At 42.4% G+C, this 23,375-nt stretch overlaps 1 protein-coding gene across 1 annotated transcript in view; it reads right to left on the bottom strand.

The window, feature by feature from the left end:
• Positions 1-23,375, bottom strand: part of CSMD2 (CUB and Sushi multiple domains 2) — a 305,966-nt gene that overhangs the window by 159,737 nt on the left and 122,854 nt on the right. The window contains 2 exon segments of the mRNA XM_074850802.1: positions 5,063-5,140; positions 11,936-12,048. Coding sequence (XP_074706903.1) covers positions 5,063-5,140; positions 11,936-12,048 — 191 coding nt within the window.

Below are 23,375 nucleotides of genomic sequence, written 5' to 3'. Positions count from 1 at the left end.
GAGTACACAGGTGACACCGACTTCCTTAGGGTTTCTTAAATCACTACCGACCTACGCAAACACGCTGACTGTACATACAGATATCTCCAAAGTAAAATTAACACTTAGGATAGACTGTACAAACTAGGGTTGTATGTCATAAGTCCATATGGTACTTAAGGAAAGTGCTAAGATTTCTTATCTTGCTTCTATACCTTCTGCAGGGTGAAAGCACACTAAATGAGATCTGCCTTTAATGTGCACAGGCACAAACACAGCTTCTGCAGACATGTCTGCATTCAAACACTCGTATGCTCTTCCTTGCAGAGCACATTACCAGATTGCCTCTCCTCATCAGATGCTTTCTCCCATGGTCAAAAGACTACACAGACAACATCTTCTATGCCCATGTTAGACACTCTGCACTGGTATCACATCCATTTATTATGTCCCATATCAGATGACAGTGAACCTCGATGCCTCCAATCACAGCTTTGGGAGGAAGCAAGGTTACAGATGACAGCAAAACCCACAGACACCAGAGGGCAGGTTGTCAGTTATCAATTGCTTTTCTGAAGACTAAAACCAGTTGTTCTCCTGTTAGTTAGCATTTCATTAATAGCTACAGAACACGCACAGATAAACCAGAGAACAGGTAAGATAAAACAGAGCAAGTGGGAAAGGAAAGAGATCTCCACATCATGATAGTTGGGACATTTTACTTGTAAATGTAAGGGAGAGCAAAAGAAAAGGAGATGATGGATCAGGTGGTCACTTCCAGAACCTTTTGTTTTTCTATCTTTTGTTTTAAACACACACATGAACATAACTAAACCGAAGGTTATAAACTGTATTTGTTATGCTGAGAGCTTGCTGTCAGTGCTGTGTTCATCTTCCTGAAGGTTTGACTGATCTATGCCTGGGCTGTAGCACTCCAAAATGAATTCTTCAAGGTTACTAGGAAAACAATAGATCTCAAAAACTGCGATGAACTGTTCAATTTGTACATTACAGGCTCAAGGATTCTCTCCCCCAAACTATGGAACTAGTTTTCCACCCCCTTATTCTGATTTTTTTCAACTTCCTTCTCATCATGTATGCAATAGCAGCCAGTTACGATGGCTTTGTTTGCTGGAGTAATTTACTTCATCTTTTAAAAGAACTGAGAACCTTCTTTAGTTCTCTATCTCCCCATGCTATTAACGAAAGTTCACTGACAGATTCCCAAGGGACAATTTTTTATTGAATTTAGGAATGTAAAATATGAACTCCAAAATAAAGCAGCATCTAAAAATGTTTTACAAAGATTCAACATTTCTCAGCACGAGAAATACAGTGAAAGCAAGTGAGGTTTTCTACTGGTATGAGGGGTGGGGAGGGAAGGATTGCAGCAGTAATTAGTTGTTTTAAAAAGGTTAATCTTTATGATCACATTAAGGCTTGCAGTTACTCCATCTGGTCAAGTCAACAGGTTACAAAATTCAGTCCTACAAGCAGAAGAGCTGACCTAGTGATAGGGGTGCTTGCCCCAAGGAAGTGCTTGCTGCCTTTCCGATCCAGGAAGGTCCTTCAGCACCCAGCAACCAAACATTAAGCACTTCCAGAACCTCATGATACTGATCCAGACATTAAATACTCACGTGTCTAGCAATATGCAAGTGTGAAAAGGGTTCAGACTTGGGCTGTGAGGCCCTAACACTGAAGATGACTACTTCCAGCTGGAGATCTTTTACTTGGGGGAATTCTGAACCCATATTTCACATCTTGTTGCTATCTCAGAATAGTTCAGAAGTATGCGAGTTCAAAAACATTTAGAGACTTTCAGATTTTAAAGACCATTTGCAAAGACCGTGTTTGCAGCACGCCCTACTCAAAGCAAACAGCTTCTCTCAAAGCTGCGTTGCCTAGTGCTACACACCCAAGGCTGGCTCCTCTGCCTCTCAGTACTCCCTTTGTGCTGCTGCAGGACAGCAGGGACCCACGTACCAGCATTCGTACCTCAACGTCTGATGCAGAGAGCAGGCTTGCTGCAATGTTGAGCATCTAGAAGCTTCCATACACTTAGCTGACATCTAAAACTGGTCAACACCTCCAAAATGACTTTGCATTTGTATGTTTAGACTAGGTTTTGACAAATCTGAATACACGCAGAACTTGCACTACTTCATACAATCCCTTCCAATAATAATAGCCAGCAGTGCATTTTCAGGTATGCCTCACTCAAACGTCAGAAAAGCAACCTTGATGATGTTTTGTTAAAGCAAAGTACCATGTTTTTCCCACTGTGTGACCTGGAATATACATATTTACATAATGCATGCAGTAAAAGAAATAATCTCCTAAACACAATCTAAAATTTAAAACTATTTCTTATATCTTATTCTCCAGAGCTGCATTATTTTCCCTCTAAAAATGATTAAAGCAAGATGCCCAAAAAATTTTGGGGATATTGAACAGCACTTAATTTCAATTTCAAATAAACACGTTTGACTGCAACCAAACACAATTAGCACCTCCCCCCCAAAATTCCATATTTTTATATATTCTTTTTCTGCAATAGTACCAACAGCTGTTATGTGACTACATTTTGCCTCCATTCAGACACATGAAACACACAGGCTTTAATCTGGCCAGGTAGGATCTGGCAGCTAACCACAGCGTCCATCCAGCAAACCCCAAATCCTCCAAAAGACCTGCAGGGTGTTAAGCATGCAGCTGCAAGCTGCCTTATGTGGCCACAGATCCTTCAAGGGAGAATTTCAGGACAGGTGCAAAGAGCACTAGAAAACATTGCTGGTAAGAAAGTCTTTGAAAATAAAGCTCTAGCTATTACCCAGAGACACAGAGATTTCTAAATTCCTGATATTCATGCCAGATGAAATAAGAGCAAAACTAGCAAACTTCACAGATCTTTAATCAGCCTGTCCCACCTGTATAATTATCTCTGATGCATATGCAGACTCGTAAGCTCATGAAAGTTTGAGAGACGAAGGGGCATGGCTAGCCATGCAAATCAAAAAGCAAGGGGAAAAAAGAAGATAACATTCTGGGTTCCATTTTCTGAAAATGAACCATTTTCTGGAGACATCTTCTCCGGAATCAGCATTTCTGAAGCTGAAAATTTACTGTAACAGAAGTGTGACAGCAGAAGGCTGCGCGAGATAGAGGTTAATCTGGGTTTACAATCCAGACCTTGCTGAGAGCAGCGCACGCGGAAGGAGCTGAAGGCACAAGGGTTGTGGCAAGCACCGCGCTGGTAACAGACAGGAATTTGGGCCACGGTGCTATCACTGTGTATATTATTACAGCTTAATAGCTCTCAGGCTAAGCTGCCTTCCTATGCTCTGTTTTGCCTTATCAAATATGCAAGATTAGCACTACACAAGATGCTGAATTGACAGCTTTGGAGCCTGCTCTCCACTGGGTGGGGATAAACAGGGCAGAGGCAACCAGAACTTCCTACAATTTTATCCTCAGAAGTGGAGCACGACTGGGACAGAGCAGGATCCACTGGCAAGGGAAGTTCTGTTGCTGTCTCTCACTCGGCCTTCAGCACCTTTCCCCAGAGCCCCCCGCAGGGACAGTGCTGGCCAGAGTCACGAGCCACAGTCACAACTGCTACGGGGAAGCAGCCTAGCATTGCCAGGAAGCAGAAATGGGAATCCTCTATATTCTCAGTACCAGAATACTTACATACAGTAAACTAACGGCTCCAAACCAGGCTAAGAGTTCTCACGCAGCGAAGGCTCCCTTCCCCACATTCCCAACATCCAAGACAGCAGATATCCCACTCCAAACACACCCTTTTGTCTCCAGCGCCCACACAATCAAAGCTAGTGGTATTTTCCAACAGCATTTCATTCTCAGTTAAGTGAACTGAAATGTTTATTACAATTAAATTCTTCTTGGCAAGAATATATCAGACAGCCAGGAACATCTTGCATGCAGGGTTTTTCTTAAAATTGAATTAATTTCCTCTAAAAAACATCCCACCATTTTCTGCTCTGGAGATTTCGGGCAATTTACATCCTGCTATTTAGTTACCTTATTGGACCTTGCTCCTCAAAACCTGGAGACTATAAGCACTCTCATGTGGGCCTAGAAGTGAGCCATTTTCATTTCAGACAGACAGCAAGTGACATTTTAAATTGTTCATCCATTTTTCTTAACTGAATTTTGCATTCAAAATTCAAATGAGTGAAACATCCAAACGGTACCTCTTTGATGGGTGTAATGGACTATGCAACAAAATGAGCAATTATATCCTCTCCTCTAAAAACTATTTTAAAAAATACTACATTCTGCTCCTATTTGAAATCATACAAAATATAAACGCGAGTTAATTCAGATCCCTCCTGTTTAGAGTTCCCTTAAGACCCCAGTGGTCTGTCCAGAGTCATATACATAAAGAAACTCTGAGTCTTGCTTCTGATTTGCAAAGAACCTGATATAAAGATGAATGGACCTAATGGATTCACTTCCTGCAAGAGGAAAACACAGCAGTGACAAAGTGACATTCTGAGCACAGCTCTAACATATCAACTGCTAAATACACTGAAAGTGAGTATCTAATAGGGACACCATAAAAATCACTATTATGAGCTCTTGCACAGCAGTGGTATGATTGTTCTGCAGGGACAGTTAAAGAAAATGCAAAGAGAAAAAGAGAAAGACTGCTATTGCCTCTGTAGATTTTCTAAAGGTCTTTTTTGGTGCGGTTCCTTATCCCTACTCCTAATTTTACAATAGTAACATTAATTCAGTTTTCAAAATGGTTTGCAGTTTGACACTCCACACTGGAAGTCGACAGAAGTCATGAAGCCCAGTCTGTCATCGAGCAGGAAGCATACAGTATATATTAAATGCACACACACCAATCCCCTCCATTCCCACTTTAACAAGTTAGTATATGCTTGTGAATAGAGCACTGGGAGGAAGTGATGCAGTAATGCAGAGGGGAAGAGAGGGAAAAGCATTAAAATTTTTAAGAGTGACAAAGTTTTAGAGATTACTGGAAAGTCAGATGAAATGTTCAAGGAGATCATTATACAAAGACAGCATAAAGAGGAGCCAAAAAACTTACACACTGATGTCTTCTGGTTATTGTCCTTGCTGGGCATTAGCTTCACCCCTCTGGACTTCAGTTCAATTTGCTTTTTGACTACAGAGACAGATTTAAAACAAAGCAAAGACAAGGAAAAGATTTAGCTAAACATTAGCGATAACTTAAAAAGAAAATGAAGCAACAGTTGTACAGCACCCACGCTGCAGGATACCCTGCATCTTTCCCTTACAGCTCAGACAACTCATCCCAACCCCTCAAAACCTTTTCATTTACCACGTCAGGTCTGGACTAGTGCCTTTGGGGATCTGAGCCAGGCTGACCCAATTTGAACATAAAAATGGGGCTCAAGTCATCCCTCTGTAACCATGTCATTTTGCTTAACATACTAAAAATGGAAGAGCCAAAGGAAAGCTCTCAGAAACTTCAGGAATCCTGAGAGTAAAATGCTGAGTTAGTTTCAGTTTTACTGATGCAGTTACTCCATGAATACATTATATGGCAAAGCCTTTCTCTGCTTCTATGGGGATACAGCACTCAAACAAACACCCCGTAACCCAAAAACTGTATACGTGATCTGCGTAAATAGTAGACTCAAAAAGGCAGTAAAAGAGAAGAAAAAAGGGCCATATTAAAGCCACATTATTGATAAAGAGAAGACCCACTACTAATAGCCCCTGGCACATCAATTACAAAATCCGCATGGTGACTCTACCAGAGGTCCCCTTGTGACCATTCACCTCCCTGCTCTAAACCTCATCCAGAAGATGAGAAAACATGTGAGGGCAGCAACAAGATATCCATCCATCCATCCATCCATCCATCCATCCATCCATCCATCCATCCATCCATCCCCAAGAGAGTCCCACCCTTCCTCGCAGTATGAGAATCCCCCACGTAACCGAGCAGCTATTTGTTTTATTATCTGGACTTGGCTGCTACTGAGGCTCTCTCCACACAAGAGTTCTGCACAAAACTCACACTGTCAAAACCATCTGGATACCACTACAGAGAGACAACGGCTTCCTGCAGCACAGACAGACATTTTTGACCAACACACAGCAGAATTTTTACTGGCATATTTCAAGTTAATGTGGTTAAAGAACAAGTTCACAGCAGAAAGCATGATGTCCAAATCTCTTTATAGGATCCTTTTTGATGAGCCAGTCCTTATCTATGGAGAAAACCAGTCCATCTTCCACTTCAAACTGTTCTTTTCTTGTTCTTTGTCTTGTCATACTTTCATCCCTAAATTAGCACATTTCTAAGACAAAGTTGTCAAGAAAAATTACCAATATAACAAGGTTTTTTTAATCATGCTTTTTTGGCTTAAAAAAAAATTCTGTTTATAACATCTGTTTGCAGGAGCTTCAGACGGGAGATGTCAAGCATTATTCCTTGAAGCTTACCTAAGGTAGTGCTTTTCTGAGCTAGATGCTACCTTGGAGCTTTTTGTTCATCGTTTGGTTACAGCTTTTTGCTTTCTCTTTAAACAAAGAAGTTGTAACTTCAAACTGAGGTCCACATTAGCTTAAAAAAAATTCATAAAGAAAAGCTTATGTTGTTCACATCTTTCTTACTAGTACTACTTTAATCTGTTGAGAGTTTTTTTATCTTTTTTTTTTTTTAGAGGGGAAAAAATAATTAACAGTATGTCATTTTCAAAGCAAATGTAACACACATTTGTTTCTTTTTTACTGTAACTCCACCTGCATATGCACAAGGAGAAAAGCAGCAGGTCTCAGAACACCCCAAAGAGCCACATATTCCTCCAGGTCATGCTATAACTCTGGGCTATTTGTGGCCTGACCTCACGGTTTTTAACAAACGCACTATCAAGGGACTGAAGCAAGGACATGGGGCTACCAAAGCTAACATTTTGGGGGAAGTCTGGAACATATTTCTGCCTCAATGCCTCTATGAGCATAGTGACAGCTTGAAAACACAAATGAGAAATGAAAGGCTGTGCTAAAGCCCCGGGATGACGGGGCTGCCTCCCATGTCCCTCACTTGTGCCCAAGGACCATTTCAGCTGTGCTGCAGCTCAGGGCAGCAGGAGACAAACACCTCGCAGCAAGATACTAGACAGGGAGTGGGAAGAGTTGACAGGGTCCTTCTTACAGCACTCCAGCACCTTTCTGCGGTGTAACAGAGGGGTTCACATCAACCACGACGTCCTGGCGAAGCCACCGGCCCTGGCACCCCTGTGTTCAGAGCAGCAGGAGCAGCCATCAGCCTGGCTGCACCCACCCAAGTGCTCCTCCAGCACTAAATCCCCTCTGCCTGCAGAGGCTGCCCCGCTCCCGCAGCCGCCCCGTCCTGTCCTGAGCAGGACCTGGGGGTGCTGCCCACAGGGCTCCGTCCCCACGCAGGGCTGGTAGCACCAGGGCTGGGGCTCTCCGGCCTCTCGCTGACGCTGCAGCACACAAACTGTCGTTGGGATAAAGCACCCAGGAGGTCCCATCCTGCTTACCCTCCGTAACGCTGCAGTTCATCACTCGCTGGCGCTTTCTGAGCAAGTACAGGGGTAACCTCACAGTCACAGCCCATCTTCCCTCCCAGTCCGTAAAATACAGCCAAGCCCAAGTATCTAAGGCTAAATTTGAGCTACTGCAGGATGTGGCTCATGACTTTGCAGTATCCAATTCATTGCTCTGTAAAGTGCTTTGGGGCACCATCAGTAAGAGAGCAGCTTTATAAAAATAATTTCCATTTTTATATTCTCCTCAACTTCCCTTGTAAGTTACTTTACACCTTTGACGGTGAATTTTTCTCCTAGCCACACACAGAAAAGCACAGGTCTGTTGATTTCTGTGGGATAAAGTAAACCTGCAGCCTTAAAGGACAAGCAAAGCTTTCCAATCCCCGGCATGTGCCCCACAGACACACAACACGGAGGGGATAACGCAGCCCTGGGAGGGTCAGCACTTCTCCTCAGGGCAGGCCGACTGCTGAGCTACAGCAACTGCCACTGGTTTCACAGGGCTGCTCAGCATCCCAAAGTCCAGCAGAAGGCAATCAGTATGGAGCATCCACAGCTCCAACACATCTGGGCCTTGCCCACAACTGCAAATTTTTAAAAGGACACACTAAATAACAAAGGTTCACCCATATTCATTCCTGCCTTCCAGAACCCAGCCAACACAGCCCCACTCCAAATTTGTGACTAATGGAGAGCCTAGCTCCAAAACACCAAACAGTAATGAAAACAAGCAACAGAAACCAGACATTCATTACTAAGGACCAATCCTAAAATACGGAGACTAAACTGCATTACCCATGAAGTATGTACTCTCCTAATTGCATCGTGTCTCTTTCAACAATAATTGATAAAGAGAGATCACTATATACTCTCCTCTTAATCCTTCATTTTGTTTGCAACATGCAGACATAATGATGAAAGTCAAGCTTTACAAATTACTCAATTTAGATTAGAACAAGTCAGAATACAATATCACTCACTTTTTAAAAAAATAAATAAGAACATTTCTCCTACTCTATGCCCTCAAAAATCTGGTATATAAAAATCTATTTTGTTTATAAATTTGAATGTGGAACAAGACTACAAAGGACTGTGTCAGGATAATTGGATGAACAGAAATTTCTCTGTTTTCTGGAGGGTTTTGCTGCTCACACGTATCTGATAGATCTAATGGAATACTCAGTGTCCTGTCAAATTTGAAAGATGACATTACAAAGCCTTTCCAGCAAGCAGGCAGTCTGGGGTGTTTCTTTTAAACCATTTCATGCTGCTCTAAACAAGAATTTAAGGAGACATTTATTTTTTTTTATTTGGAAAAAATCATTTCAAAAACCTATTCCATGAACCTCTGTTCCCCTTGCTGGGGGATTGCCATTAAATACAGACTTGTCTGAATCTCTTTTGTGCTGGGGTGTTTTAGTATCACCTGAGATGCTACGGCAGGTTGCTTACAGGGATTCCTACTCTGTTGGAAGTGAAAAAAAACACCCTCAAACGCAACCATTTTAAAACTCCTCAGTTATGCCCTCCCTCAGCTAGCTAAGCAGTGATTCTTTAGGAACTGGAGCCTGCAAGGAGCACCAGAACTCTTCTGTCTCTGCCTCTTTCTGGGGATTGCCCAGGAAACTCAACAGGTTGCACAGCAAAAGCTATAACCCCTCTGCAGCCCAGAGACATGCTCTGAGATGGAGACTGACAGATCTGTCAAACTTTAAGCATACGTACTTCTAGATATACACATATCCTTAAAAGCTATTTATGTGGTGCAGTACGTGCAATAAATAGTTCATCAGAGCATTATTAAGGGTGACAGGTCTGGTGGTATTCTGCACTGTGCTACGGGCTGAAACTTGCCCACATTTATCTTTCCACCTGAGGCTGGAGGACAGGAGGGGAAGGGAATGGGGTGGGGAGATCAATAAAAGATGCAATTATGTGTTGGTAGCAATCAGCTAAAAAGCAATTTAGGATCTAACTTATGTAATAAAATATGTGGAGAGATGGACTGCACCAGCCAGAGCATTATTTAGATCTGTGTAGCATCATTTTAAATTCAGCAGCTTTTTCATTACCTCATTTACAGCACCTGATCGCTAAGCTGATACGGGGGAAGACAGGGGATACCTGGCTTCCAACCCCTGCGCTGTCACCTCTCCCGGGTAAGGCACTTCTAGCTTATTTTCTTACCACCTGCAAGTACACAGCACCTTTTTGGGAAGGAACACAGGAGTGGGAGAATTAAAAAATATCAATGCACCGATTTCTCTACAGTCCCTTTCATTTGCTTTTACAGGGTGTGGGGGGGGGGAAAAAGCATTTGCAAGCATGCAAGATTGATCTTACATAAAAGGGAAAAAGGAAACGGAGAAATATTTCAACTCTCCCTGGAAGGGAAGGAATTTACTGTATTCAACATAAAGAAAACGTGTATACAGGCTGATTATATCTAGCCTTGCTTTTACATTCATAAAGAGATTTCCAAACTAGGGCATGGATTAGAAAGAGCTGAAATGGAACACCCAGAAGGTGTTCTCTTAAAACTAAGTATCAATGTTAAACAAGCTGGAAGGCAAATTACTTTCTTATAGATTATCAGCAAAGCCAGACAGTGTCTCAGAGGACACAGAATGTTACTAGATGACGCAGGTACACGTCTTCAGAAAACGGACATAAAGTTCGATGCATCCCAACCTGCTCTTCCTTCTCTTGGACAATCCTGGGGTTTGCTTCCATCTCTACTGCTGAAACAACACGTTTGAGTTGCTCTACTTTCTATGGAATTACATATCCTATTTTGTATTTATTTACTTATCCACATTAAAATATTTACATTCAAACAAGGTCATGTTCCTCTGCAAAGGGTTATGCTGGATTTTTGAGGCTGCATTGGCATCTTTAATGTTCTATGGACACAGACTCCATTGACGGCAAAAATCTTGCCTTTATTCTTAAGGCTTTTTTGCTTTGTTTCTTGTTTTAAGTATTGAAATCTTTCCTAACGGATGGAAAGAACCTGACAAACTCCACAAAAAACAGCAAATGCACGAAGAATGAGTGTCAGATTCCCTGTGCCAGCTAGACGGAGGTCCTGCTTCAATGCCATTTCAAGAGCACATTTTTAAGTTCATCTTTTAAACACTCAATACACAAAAGCACAGTTCATTATATCTAACAAAACAGTTTCTAAGGAGTGTGCTAGATTAGAACCCCCTGACATTTATCTAATCAGAGGAAATTATAACATTAATCTTTACTTTTCTATTTAAGAAAAAGGGATGATTCAGACAGGTGTTTTAATAGAAAGCAGCATTCGTGACAGCAAAGGAAAATGTCATACCAAAAGCTATCAGCTGCATGCATTCATTTCTGTTACACAAAAAAACAAAGGTTTTTTTCTTATAATTTCAAGTAATTTGTATGTTAAAGGAAAGCAAGGAAAGTTAAATAACGATGGTGATATATAAAGCAAAGGCCATGTTGAGGCCATGACAACATTGCTAAGGCTAAACAAACAGGGCAAGTTTGCAGATTTACAAAGGAAACTCCCCTCCCTTTCACTGTGTTCCTGTTACTCTAGGGCTAGGGTACTTTTTCCTCAAAATCCTGTTTCTTCATTTTGAGGAAAGCTGCTGAACTACACTGACTCAAACCTCTGGAGCGTGGATAAGGGCCTGGATGGCATTCCTGCTCCTTCCCTGCTTTGCTTTCCCTCTCCCTGATCCCACCTCCAGAGCCAGCTGCCTGAGCAGTGCGATGCCACTGCACTCACCAAGTCCTTCGAAGTCCTCGGAGAGAACAGTGTGAGCATTTCTAAGGATCCACTCAAACCCACCTGTACCACTGACCCTTTGGTCCCAAACAGGATGCACTGAACTGCAGCTAGCCACAGTTGCCTACAAGCCTCAGAACACAACAGGATCTTTTCTCTGCTTAGCTCATGTGCCAAAGTGCTTCCTCTCCCTCAACAGCATCTTAAGATCCCAATCCTGAAATCCATCCTTCTAGGGATGACCAGTAAATACAGAACAGTTTACACCCCATTCCAAACAGGCTCAGTTAGGTCTCACTTGAGCAGAGAAGAAATGCAGACAGAGTCTCTGGGGGACTGCAGACTGCTCTTCACCCAGTGACACCCTGTATAACCGCATCCCACACCGCATCCTGCAAAGCTGCAGGTAAAGGAACAGCTACTTCCACTAACAATGAATTTTCCTGCAGCTCTCAAGTGTTTCTACTCCCAACAATTGCTAATGGTAGCTGTTGACACAACGATGCCTGGATACCCAGCTGGAAAAGTAATGTTAACAGGATACAGAAGGATCATGCAGGAAGTTAGTTGTAGATTCCCAGGGGAGAAAAAAGTTTGGCTAAACACACACTGTGGATAGTGAGACCGGGCAGCAAGCATTTACCTTGGTATTGGGCACTGAACCCCTTCTGCCTGTGGTTGCCATCTGATGTGAAGTGAAGCCGCAGCCAATTTTTACTGCTGATAACCGGGGCAGGCAAATTCATTCCAGTAAACCTGCAAGAAACCAACCGATAAGAGACAAGTGTTATTATGATTGTGAATTATACCCCAAATACTTGCCCTTTCAGGTAATCCTCCTCCTCCACAAATACAGGAAATCCTGAACACGTACCGTATGCTCAAAGAAAGCAGCCCCTACACCCCACGGCTGCTTCTACACACACGTTCCTTTGCTTGTCTTCCCACCCCACGGTTACACACTTGCAATTACAGAGGTTTCCATTCCTTCCTTCCAAGGCAAAGGGCTGAGCTGGGCACTCACAATGTCTGTGGTACCAGGCAAATGAAACAGGTCCAGCTGGACAGCCCAGAGGCTCCAGCCTTCTCCTGCACCGCAAAGAACGAGTGGAGGGTACAGGACACCTCTGAACTAGAGAAGCTCTACATGTCAACTCAGGGCAACAGAGCTTCGGAGCTCTACCACCTTTTCTATCTTATTTGGACCACACAACTGACATACACTCATCTCAGGGGACACGCTATACTTAAGGTATGCAAGGTGAGCTTGACTTTCAAGCTTATTCAGTTCCTGTCTTCATATCTGGTTAACCCTGTCTTGAAAAAAGAAAAAAGTATGTTTATTTTAACTGAGGAGGAGAAGGGATTGCAAGAACCATTTTCTTTTACTGGAAATAGCTAGCAAGAAGCAATGATTTATGATCTATCCCAACCTGGAGAAGATTATAGCCATCAAACATGAAGTGGGAAGCTCCACAGCCCATTAGTAGTCCTTTAGCAACTGCTCCCTTCATACCACTTTATACTTTTTTTTTTTTAATTATTATGCTGTTTGCTTTATTAAACTCCAGACCATAATTCTTAGCTGAGTTGTCACATGCCAAGTCTTGGTCCAGAACAATGTTTGCCTAAGTCACAGCACTCCTGAATTGAGGTATATAATGGTAACATTAACCATGGTAAAGAGAACAACACTACCATGACAAAAGCTATTATGGAACCTTATTATTGTTAATGAAAGCCCATTTAATTTTTTAATCATAGACTGTCTCTTACTGAAAAATTACTGGCATTCCAATACCTACGCTTTTTTATATGAAGGTGAAAGGATCCTGAAAATTCTATTCCGTTCAAAAGGATACTTCAGATTTTATTACTACCCACTTTCAACAGCAGAACCAATAGCCCAGAAAGTATTTTAGAAGTCCTTCACTCAACTAACACCTCCAAAGGTGAACTGACCTTTTTTAAGGCAAACAGTGGGGAGCCAGGACAGCACTTGGCAGCGTATTTATTAATGGCAGATGAACTGCAATGTAATGCTGCTCTACTTGTTAATGAAATAGCAGGGATGATTATGCTGCATAACCAATGCATCTCTGCCACCTACAGTACAGACTTTAAACCTTGTATTATCTTGTGGCTGAATTCTGCATAATTATGAAGCATGACTGAAAACATTCTTTACACTATAAAATTGTTTAAGATTGTTCCTGATCATTTCTCTACAGACTATTTTCATCTCAACTTTGCAGGGCGTTTTGAAATACAAGGTGCTATAAAAATGGATTCTATATGGCATTCTGCCATCCCTGGATAACTCAAAGACAGCTGAACCAATTTAATTTGAAACTTTTTTAAATAACTAAGTTCAAACAAACATATTTTGGGCTGAGATCAAACATGAGATGCCTAAAACCAATTCTGAGAAAGTTACTATGGCTGGTTGTTATGACAACCTGTTTAAACTTAATACTCTTTCCCCCAAAGGCTATTTTATTATTCATTCTGAACCAATAGTCAAACTTCTCATAAATAATCTTTAGGTATGCAGACCTAAATTTTACTTTCATAACTGTGGAGAGCCAAGTAATTCAATTGCCTGATATAAAAACTAGGGAACAATAAAATTAACCTGCCCGAATAAGGCAGATTTTTGCTCTCCTGTCCCCCCATCCCACCTTTTTTTGTTAATATGCATATCCTTTTGAGAAGTAGATTCAGTGGCCTGCACACTAATAATCCATTTACACATACACTTTGGTTTAGGTACGTGAATAGTCCACTATTAACTTCCAGGATCCCACACACATGAAGTGCTAGAATGAATTAACAGCTGAGTGAATTAACATTTTGAAAATCAATTAGAAAAATTAATGGATTGCATTTCTTGCTACATTTGCAATAGCATAAATAATTACTAAAGGCAAAAGCAGGACTCGAGAAAAATAATCAATCATAGCCACAGTGCTTTGCATCCACTTTGCACTGCTATAAAGAAATACAGGAGATTTAGGATGAAGGAAAATGGTTCCCTGAACTTTCTGCACGGAAATTTTCATCAGCACCGTATGTCATTTGCTTAAGACATTGACAGCTTTTTGAAAGGACTAAATCAGCCAAGAAATCACTATCAGGTCCTCATTTCCATATACACCACTGCTCAAACTCTCAGCACACAAAAAGACTGTGTTCTCTAGGGCTCCAGTCTAACCAATTCCCTTTTTTCCCATTTTCTCTTCCTATCCCTTTTATTTCTGAGGTTAAGCAGCTCGTTGTTAACATCAGGTTGCATGTTGTGGTATTTGGAGGTAGTTTAGAGCCCAGGTCAGCACCCAACTCAGATTTTTGCTAAGACACACCAACAACCATGGCAAAGAGGAAGAAGCTGCTTCCATCTTCACACAGCCCAGGCTAAATCCAAACATCCCAGCAGCAGAGCATCTTCGCTGAGTGTCAGGAACCCTAATGAAATCACTGGGACAAGCACACGGAAACGCACCACGCAACATGTGGACGCAAGGTTTTTGGAGGAGTGGGGTTTTTTTTTATTTTAAATTGATTCCAGTTAATAGAACAGAATTAGTTCAGGAAAATAAAGGCCTTACTTTTTGATTAGCTTGCAGAGATGTAAGTTCAGGCTCTGTACCTGCACTGAGCCCTCACCTATACGCCAAGGAGGGAAATCTCTATACAATGGAAAAAGGCATATTTAATCTGTGAATGCCATCGTTCCTCCCAGCCTCATGGCAGTTGTAAACCCAACACGTGGGGAGTCCCTAATGGAGATAAAACCCAACCACCCTTTCCTCAGTGCCCAAGGTACCAGCTTTAACCCCAAAGCTGCACCTTCTCCTGTTTCCCAGGTCTCAGCCAGCGGGCAGGCCACCTCACATAGCCAGAACAAGAGCAGCCCTGTCTCCCAATTCATCTTCCCCAGCTGCCAGCATTGAGTGTGCAGGTGGACAATTGGAGGAGGAAGGGTTCCTTCCCACTGAAATGTGTATTGCCCAGCACCAGACTACACGGGTCAGGGGCAGAAATGTTGCGATGGATAAAAACAATAACATGGCTAGAGCCATGAAAACATGATGCTCACCTGCAGTTAACTACTAGCTTTTCACCACAAGGCTCCCACAGGTTTAAATTAATCATTAGGAAGCATTAATGGTTAATTGATAATGGAATATTTAATTACAGATAAACACAGTTGAACTGAAGCAGCTGCATGGTCTTTGAATGCAAAATGCCCTGGCTGCTGTTGATGAATCACAAATGAAATGGGAAGGATGCTCAGCAGGCAAGAGTCAACAGCAATCACAAAAACCAGAGAAACACCCCAAGTCTCCTGCAGGAGCTACCACCGCCTCGTCTGCGCATGGGGATAACGCCAGGCAGCACCAATTAGCGCTGCGAAACCTGCGGGCAGAGTGACAGCAGCCCAAGACAAAAGGCAGATGATAAAGGCTGCGACACGCTCTCGGAGAGGATGCTGATTGCGCTGTGACACAGCGCACGCCGTGTCTGTACCGCCAACTTCCCAAGGTCACAGCATTTTTCTTTATAGAGCCAGTGCTGCCTTCCTGTCTTCAAGAAAAAGGAGGAGCCACATTACAGAGACTTAGAAATGCACAGAGCTAATTAAAAGAAGCTGAAACTCCTTTCCACATTCTCCAGCACACTTTTGTACTACATTACGTGCTCTGAATTTTCAGCACCTACCATTAGCCCAATAAATGACTGAATTTTAATAGTCCAGTGAGTCATGTAAATAAAAGCCCTTCTATTTTGGATCTCTGCCACTATATTTTTCAGTACTGTAGATTCTCTTTCTTTCTTTAAATAATTCTATTGACAATTTGCAAAACTTTTCAAGCCCCTGTTTGTCCATTTCCCCTGTCCTCCTCTTCCTTGCTGCCATCACAAGCAGATATGAATCACTTGATAAAATATTCAGCTTCCTGAACATGGCAACACGCTAACTGAAATCTAAGGCTTTGGAATGACTAAGTAGCAATGCAAGAATTGTTTTTTAAGTAAAATCAATAATCATTACTCACATATGGGAATTCGGTACCCATTTTATATTAAGCATCTTTTTAATCCTGGAGTCACTTGGAGAAAGAGATGAACTGAGCTTTGACCTGAAAATTTCATTTCCACAGCTTTGCCTTTTTGAGTCTGGAGGTGACCAGAGGATGCTGAGGCCAGCAACACTGGGTGAGAAACAGGCTCCTTCCTCTGTCTCCTTGTCCCAGTGACTGCGAATTGCAAGAACAGCCTTTCTCTGAACATTACCTCACCCACACCTTCAGCCTAGTTCCTACAAGGACCGTGGTTTTGGACACTTCGGCTTGTGCTCTACCCAGAGAGGACCTTGAAAACAAAAGTTACCATCTGAACCATACTGAAGACTTTGCATGAGAAAGAATGTGTTAGAAGATGCCTAACAGTTCAGGCCCTCTAAGATACCAAATAAATTTGCTCAACTTTCAAGTAGCTTCAACACCAATGTCAAGCAACCAGTGCACAGAAATTAGTGCTCAGACAACGTAGAAACTCTTGTAATTGCTTGAAGAGCATTTAACAGCCTCAGAAAAACTGGTAGTGAGGATTTAAAAATATTTTTTTCTTAATGTCTAAGCCTGACTTATCTTCTCCTGAAATTTAAGCTTACCCTATGCACAGTGGATAGAGAACAAATTTTAGCTTTTTACATGGCAGCCCTTTAGTAGAGCACCATGAGAAGCTACATCTCCAGCACGTGTGCAGGGAGCTTTGAGGACAGCAGGCTCCTGGCTCCCCACAGCCACCTCCACAGGTAAACACCCCACAGCAACGGGAAGAGCAAGCGTCAGTCCTGTTCCCACTGATAAAAAGCCTGGAACGTGAACGACCAGTTTAATCTCAGCTCTTCTCTGAACAAAGAGAAAAACACCAGCAAACTGCTCTAGGGGCAGCTGGGTCATTTTGCAGCTGAACAAGGTCAGTGGAACCGTTTATTGACATACATTTGTGATCAGGATGCAAGTCCCAGGTGTTTGTTATACCAACACGGCAGAGAGGACTACGTTAGGAGAGGCCCAACATATACGAAAGACAAGAATTCATGTGATGTCAAGTTTTAAAAGAGCTAGAAAGAAATACCAGCATGTCAGGTGCTTTTCACTGTTTCCAAGCAGATTAACCTGCTGTGGAATCAGGCCTGGTGCACTAGGTGAAGGCTTCCTTCTGCTGTACCAGTACTAGTTTATTTACTTTTCTGACCATCTTAACTTCCAGGAAAACAAACTGACAAACTCACCCAAGAAACCAAAACCACACAGATACTCTGCTGTAACTCTCAGCGTGCCCCCTAACCAGTTCCCTGTCCCAGCAGGCAGCTGTGAGTCCATTTCTCTTGCTCGAACACCTGCAGCATTAGCAGAAATGCAGAATTTCACTCTTCCCCTCAAGTCTTCCAGTTTTCCAGCACAGCTCTGAATCCTCACCCTGCCCCCAGATCCCCCTCCCAGAATGCTGTCTCCAAGTTTAGATGGTCTGTGAAAAATCCATCTCTTAAGCAACTGATTTTATCCCAAATCCTTTCCAATATTGTTTTTAAACTAGAGCATTAAGGCATTTTTTTTCCTGAGTGAAATTGAAACCTCCGTGTTAAACGCAGCTCCTCCAATTCCTTTATTGCATAATACAGAAAGGTTAATGGTATCAAAACTCCTCTTTTGAGCAAAAGCAGTGAAGTGTGGCTTTCTCAACTAAACTATTTTCTTTATTTCTTTTCTTGCTCTTGTCTTTCACAGTGGATTCAGGCATTAAATATTTATACCATTCACTCAGCCATTCCTCCCTTGGCACAATTAGTATTACTGTACATGGATGGCACTGATTAATCTGCATTCACGCATCATTATCTATTTACAATCCCAATTCCTGCTTTAATTTGGTTCCACATGGAGAGAAAGAATGGGAAAAAAAAAAAAAAAATCAATAAAATGTCAGAAAGTGAGTTAGAAGCACTAGAATAGTGGAAGGAGATATTTGCAGACAGAAGATCCAATTTTAACCACCCTGAAATTTGATTAGCATGAATTTGACCGCAGTACTTCTTAAAGAACCCAAATACAATGAACAATTCATTGTGTGGATGCTATACAAACCGACTGCAGGAGAGTGTGGAGTCGAAGGTCACAACTAAAAGTAAGAACTGTACTTGAAATCGCATTATGTCAAGCGCGTTACTTTGAGATAATGGATTTAAGCATGAACTTGAATGTACGTATGTGCCCTGGTGCTGTCCAGATTCAGGATGTAGTCAAACACCAGCTCCAGTGAGCCCAAAGACATAAAAGGCAAAGGAACATCATTGGGGCTGCTTCGCCCCCCCCGAACTATTCTTGGTTTGGTTTATCTTTTAACAGGGAACAAGCTGAGCCTCAGAGAGGAGGTTACACTCCCAAGGTCACACTAATACTAGCTCAGGACACGGAGTTGCACTCTGAGCTTTTAAGATTCAGAAAAAATTTTTTCTGAGAGGACATTTAATAACTGGCAACGCTGAGACCTTCTTGGGACTCTGACTCAGCACTGGCTGGTGTCAGGCACGAGCGATACGTGACTTGCAAACGGCTGAGTTCAGTCTGAACCTCCACATCTGTCCTTTCACAAGTACGTACAATCCCAAACCTCTGCATTTCACAGACACCTGGAATTAATTCCTCCAACAGTTCCAGATCCCATCCAAGCACAGCTGAGACACACCCGGCCAGCGACTGGAGAAGAGCCCTTGGGAGCTGCCAGCCCGCGTGCTGCATACGTGCTCCCGTTCACCCGGCTAAGTGCAGCCCCAGCAGCAATCCTGCAGCACTTCCCCTCGCACAAGGCCTATTATGAATTTCCAAGTGTTGCATTTTCCAACAGCCTCCTGAATAAAGATTTTAATGGCAACTGGTTTTGGTTAGGGTCTGTCAGGGCACCACAAATCCTTGACTCGTACGGGCACGACCAACGACAAGTGCTTGCAAGAAAACTGCAGCGTTGCTGCGCTGTTCGTGCTTGACCAAAACGACTCAAGATCAGCTCTATGCTCCGACACCTCCAGGCACCAGGCTGCTCCGCTCCCAGCTAGGCCTTCTCTGCAGCAAAGTACAAGGCAACTCCTCATTTAATCTCTTTTTACATCCCCTTGGCACACAGCCTGTGACCACACGCCTACCGATAATCACTAACATCGGCCAGTCTGTGACAGACACAGGGTCCTCCTAGAGCCACCAACACCAACGTTTAGGGTGAACCTACCTGGTATTGCACCTTCCCAGAGCACAAGCTTCACCCTATCCTCCTGTGGCTGTATTTTAACACTAACCCAAACAGAGACCCCACTGCAGTCAATGTGGGCAGGAAGGAGGAGGGGAGGTTCACCAGCATCTCCATCGCTGGATAAAGCAGTCACAGAAAGCTTAACGCTACCTGACAGTCACAGTCAATAGGAGAGTTAAAGAGGAGAGCGTGCACTCCTGAAGCCTCAGCAAAACACGAGGAAAACATGCACAAACTGCTTACATTTGGGGCTGTAGATGCTCAGTTTAACCAAAATTGTTCAGGGTACAGAACTGACACCAGCCCAAGCCCCGGCACCCCCAGAGCTGCTTTGCAGCTCCACCACATCAGCCTTGACAGACACTTCCATTTCCTCAGTCTTTATTACACTGAAGCATTCTGACTATTCAGAGATTAATCTTCCTTTCAGTACAACTAGGGGACATATTGCAGCAGCTCTTCATATCTCTGTGTATTATTATTCACTTCACCTGTATTTTTAACTTTTCATCCAAACCTCTACTCAAATTATCATGAGAGCTGTACCATTAATTCTGAACATCTTATTTGAGCATGTCTACTCTCTTAAACAAAGTATACTTAAGCACCTCTAGACCTCATTTTTTGGTCGCAAGAGACATCCCATCACAATGGACTTTTACAAGGAAAATGAATAATTAGATCAAGTTATTGTTCCTCGCTAAATGCTGTAGGGATGGAAAGAACACACCTGCATCTTAAGTCTGTTTCAGCAGCACAGTTACACAAGCCTAGAAGATGCTCAGAAAAATGCAGCGAGAGATCAGCTTCCTACATCACCCCACAACTCTGCAAATGTCAGGCTGTGGACTCGTAGCTCCCTAGGGACTCCTGACTGTGGAGCACCCTGTAAAAAACCAAGCTGTAAACAATGAAAATGAACTTCTTGGAGCAGTCAGGCTTGTGTCTTGTCAAATGAAGCACACACCACCTTCAAGGCTTCAAAGTCTTCCCCCCCATCAGCACGTCTTTAAGACCCACAGTGGGGCTCAGGGCCCATCTTAACCCCAGGGACAGATTTAAACAAGCCGTTTTCTGTAAGAGAGGCAATACTGTCCTCCTTTTCCAAAAGGAACAAAAGCTTGCTTAAGAGGAGATGTTATTTTAGAAACAGAAGCATAGAAAACTTCTTGGCACGTTCAGACATACTATGACCCCACAAACTTCAGTGAACCCGCTGACATCAGAGCAGCTCATGGTTATTGGAAGGCGCAGAGCACGAGAGGTGTGCTCAAAATCAATCCGGCCCAGCAAATGCCACCATTACTGACTCAGGACTGTGGTACTGAAAATCAAAGAATTCTGATTCAGATTTCACCTGAGTCTTGGTTCCTGGATGCAGCTTAAGGGTAAATCCCTCTCCCGATGTAACTAGGTCACAGCACTTTTGGCCTCAAACCCTCTGCCACCTTCTTTTTTCTTCTCAATAAAGCTACACTGATCTTTTAACAACAGAATTCAGCTTTAGCTCTAAGAGCAACAAATCACTCCCAAAGCCTTCCAGTTATAGTGATACCTGCCTTTACTCCTTCTAGAAGCTGGCACTGGAAGGGAAATCTGACTAATTTATCACTCACAGCTTGCTTACTCCTTTCTCCTTCCTTTTTTTTTTTTTTTTTTTTTTTTTTGCATTCCATCAAAAGATGAAAGTGGTTACATGCAGCAGCAAAACTTCAGTCACTGACATCAACTTTAATTACTGCCTGCTCCCAGATAAATTTGCTGGCTAAAACCAAATTTATACCTTTCTTCCCAGGAACCTTTACAATGAAGTTCTTAATTCTTAATTTGTTAAGTGACATTTCCCCAGCTCATCTTTAAAGGAGTGTAAACCAAATCCTTGGCTGATTCAAGGCAATGTAGCTCCATTGGAGACAAAGCCAAACTAATTTACACTGTACAGGGGATCTGACAATTTAATTTCTCTGCTGTTTCCCTTAACTTATGAAATGTTTCAAAATTATTTAAATCTCTCATTAATCTGAATTCTCTTGGATCTCTATGTTAGATTAATTATGGTCCTTTAATGAAATAAGCGTTTTAGTCCACGTGTATTTCTGAAACTGTCACAACAGAGAAAGTCAACAGGTAAAATGGTCTCTGAAGGAATTCTTATTAAATTCAGCTGGTATTTATGCACATACCCACCCACTACAGATAATTAGTTTCTTACATGTAATGTATATAGACAGGGTATTACATATATACACACACAATATATGTGCACATTAGACATACAAAAAGCAAAGGGCTCATCTTGCAGGCAAATGCTTTGCTTTCAAGGCATTAATAGAATTTAGATTTTCACTTTTAGAGATAAATCCTCTTCAACCTGAAGGCGTAACTTTACATGCCACTTGCTGCAGCAAGAGCAAAATGCAGATGGTGCATAAAGGTAAATGTAAAGCACTCAAGTTGGCCATGAACAGAAAGCTTCTCAGTTTTCATTGTAATGCAGCTAAAGTCACATCATATATTGCAAAATGTTACTGAGGTCATACATGAGGTTTAAACGTCAAAGCTGAAGATGTCTGGGTCATTCTAAAATCTTTCAGAAGAGACACGCCCAGTAACAGAGTCTGGAGGACAGGGGGATTTCTCTGCTCTGCCACAGGTTAAACCAAGGGACAAAGTCCACAAGAGAGGCTTTTCTTCTGCTCCTCAGGGCTGGGAGAGCCACGGCCCAGAGGCATGATGGATTCCCACTCTTTGCTGCTGGGGCCCCTCGGGGTGGGTCACCATCAGAAGCTATTAAGGAAAAAAGGCTCCTCCTCCGTGGCTGCAACAGTACTTTCTACAGGTAGATCTTGTAAATGGGAAGAGAAAGACCCCCACAAAGTTAAAGGGCCCTTAATGCAACCCACCCTCAGTGCAACTTGCTTGGATAGAAGTCAGTCAACTGACAGAACAAATGTGAGCGTTTATGGCTCAGAAAAGCAAGACTGCAAGGGCACGGCCCCATCAACTGTGGTGAAAAAGGAGACGATACTGCTGGAATGGGTGTGGTTTATTACACTACAGTACTTACCATAATACTTCTACTATGGAAATAGCATTTGGCTCCAGTCATACCAAAAAAAAAAAAAGGTAACAAACATGATTACATTTATTCTATTCAGGAGAAAACAAACACTAATTCAACACAACAGAAGAATGGCTAATGCAATTGAAGCTTACTAATGCTGCATTGCAAATCCCCCAAAGAAATCTGCTACAGCTTTATTACAATTTCCTCTAAACCCTTTCTGCCTTACTATCAGTGCTACAGAGATTGTTTTTTTCTCAGCGCAGGCAGTTAGATGTGTTGATAACAACAGAGACTATATTTATTATTAGATAAACAACAACCATTTCCACCACTGCATGCACAGATATTCTCACGTCTTTGTCAGTCTAAAAATGCACTTAAGTTCCATTAAACTTGGACTCTTTATTGACAGATTAGATTGGGAAGCCATAGGGCATGTTTTCACAACATTCAGCCCACGGAATTCTGGACTGAGATCAAGAAGTTGAAAGGCAGTTTGAATTCCAGTTTTCCAGCTCGCCAGTCACAGAAGTTGCTTCCTTTGGGATCTGGTGCACAACCAGGTCACCTCAACTTTGTTCTTGAATACAGAAAACTCACTGAACTGATACTGCCTTCCACTGCCTAACTTTACAATGTCACATTAATAATGGAAGATGCTAAGCTTAAGTGACAACTGGAGCCTAGATCGAAGCTCAGC

The sequence above is a fragment of the Strix aluco genome, chromosome 26, assembly GCF_031877795.1.
Source record: "Strix aluco isolate bStrAlu1 chromosome 26, bStrAlu1.hap1, whole genome shotgun sequence".
Classification (NCBI taxonomy): Eukaryota; Metazoa; Chordata; class Aves; order Strigiformes; family Strigidae; genus Strix; species Strix aluco.
This window is presented reverse-complemented; position numbering and strand designations above follow the sequence as displayed.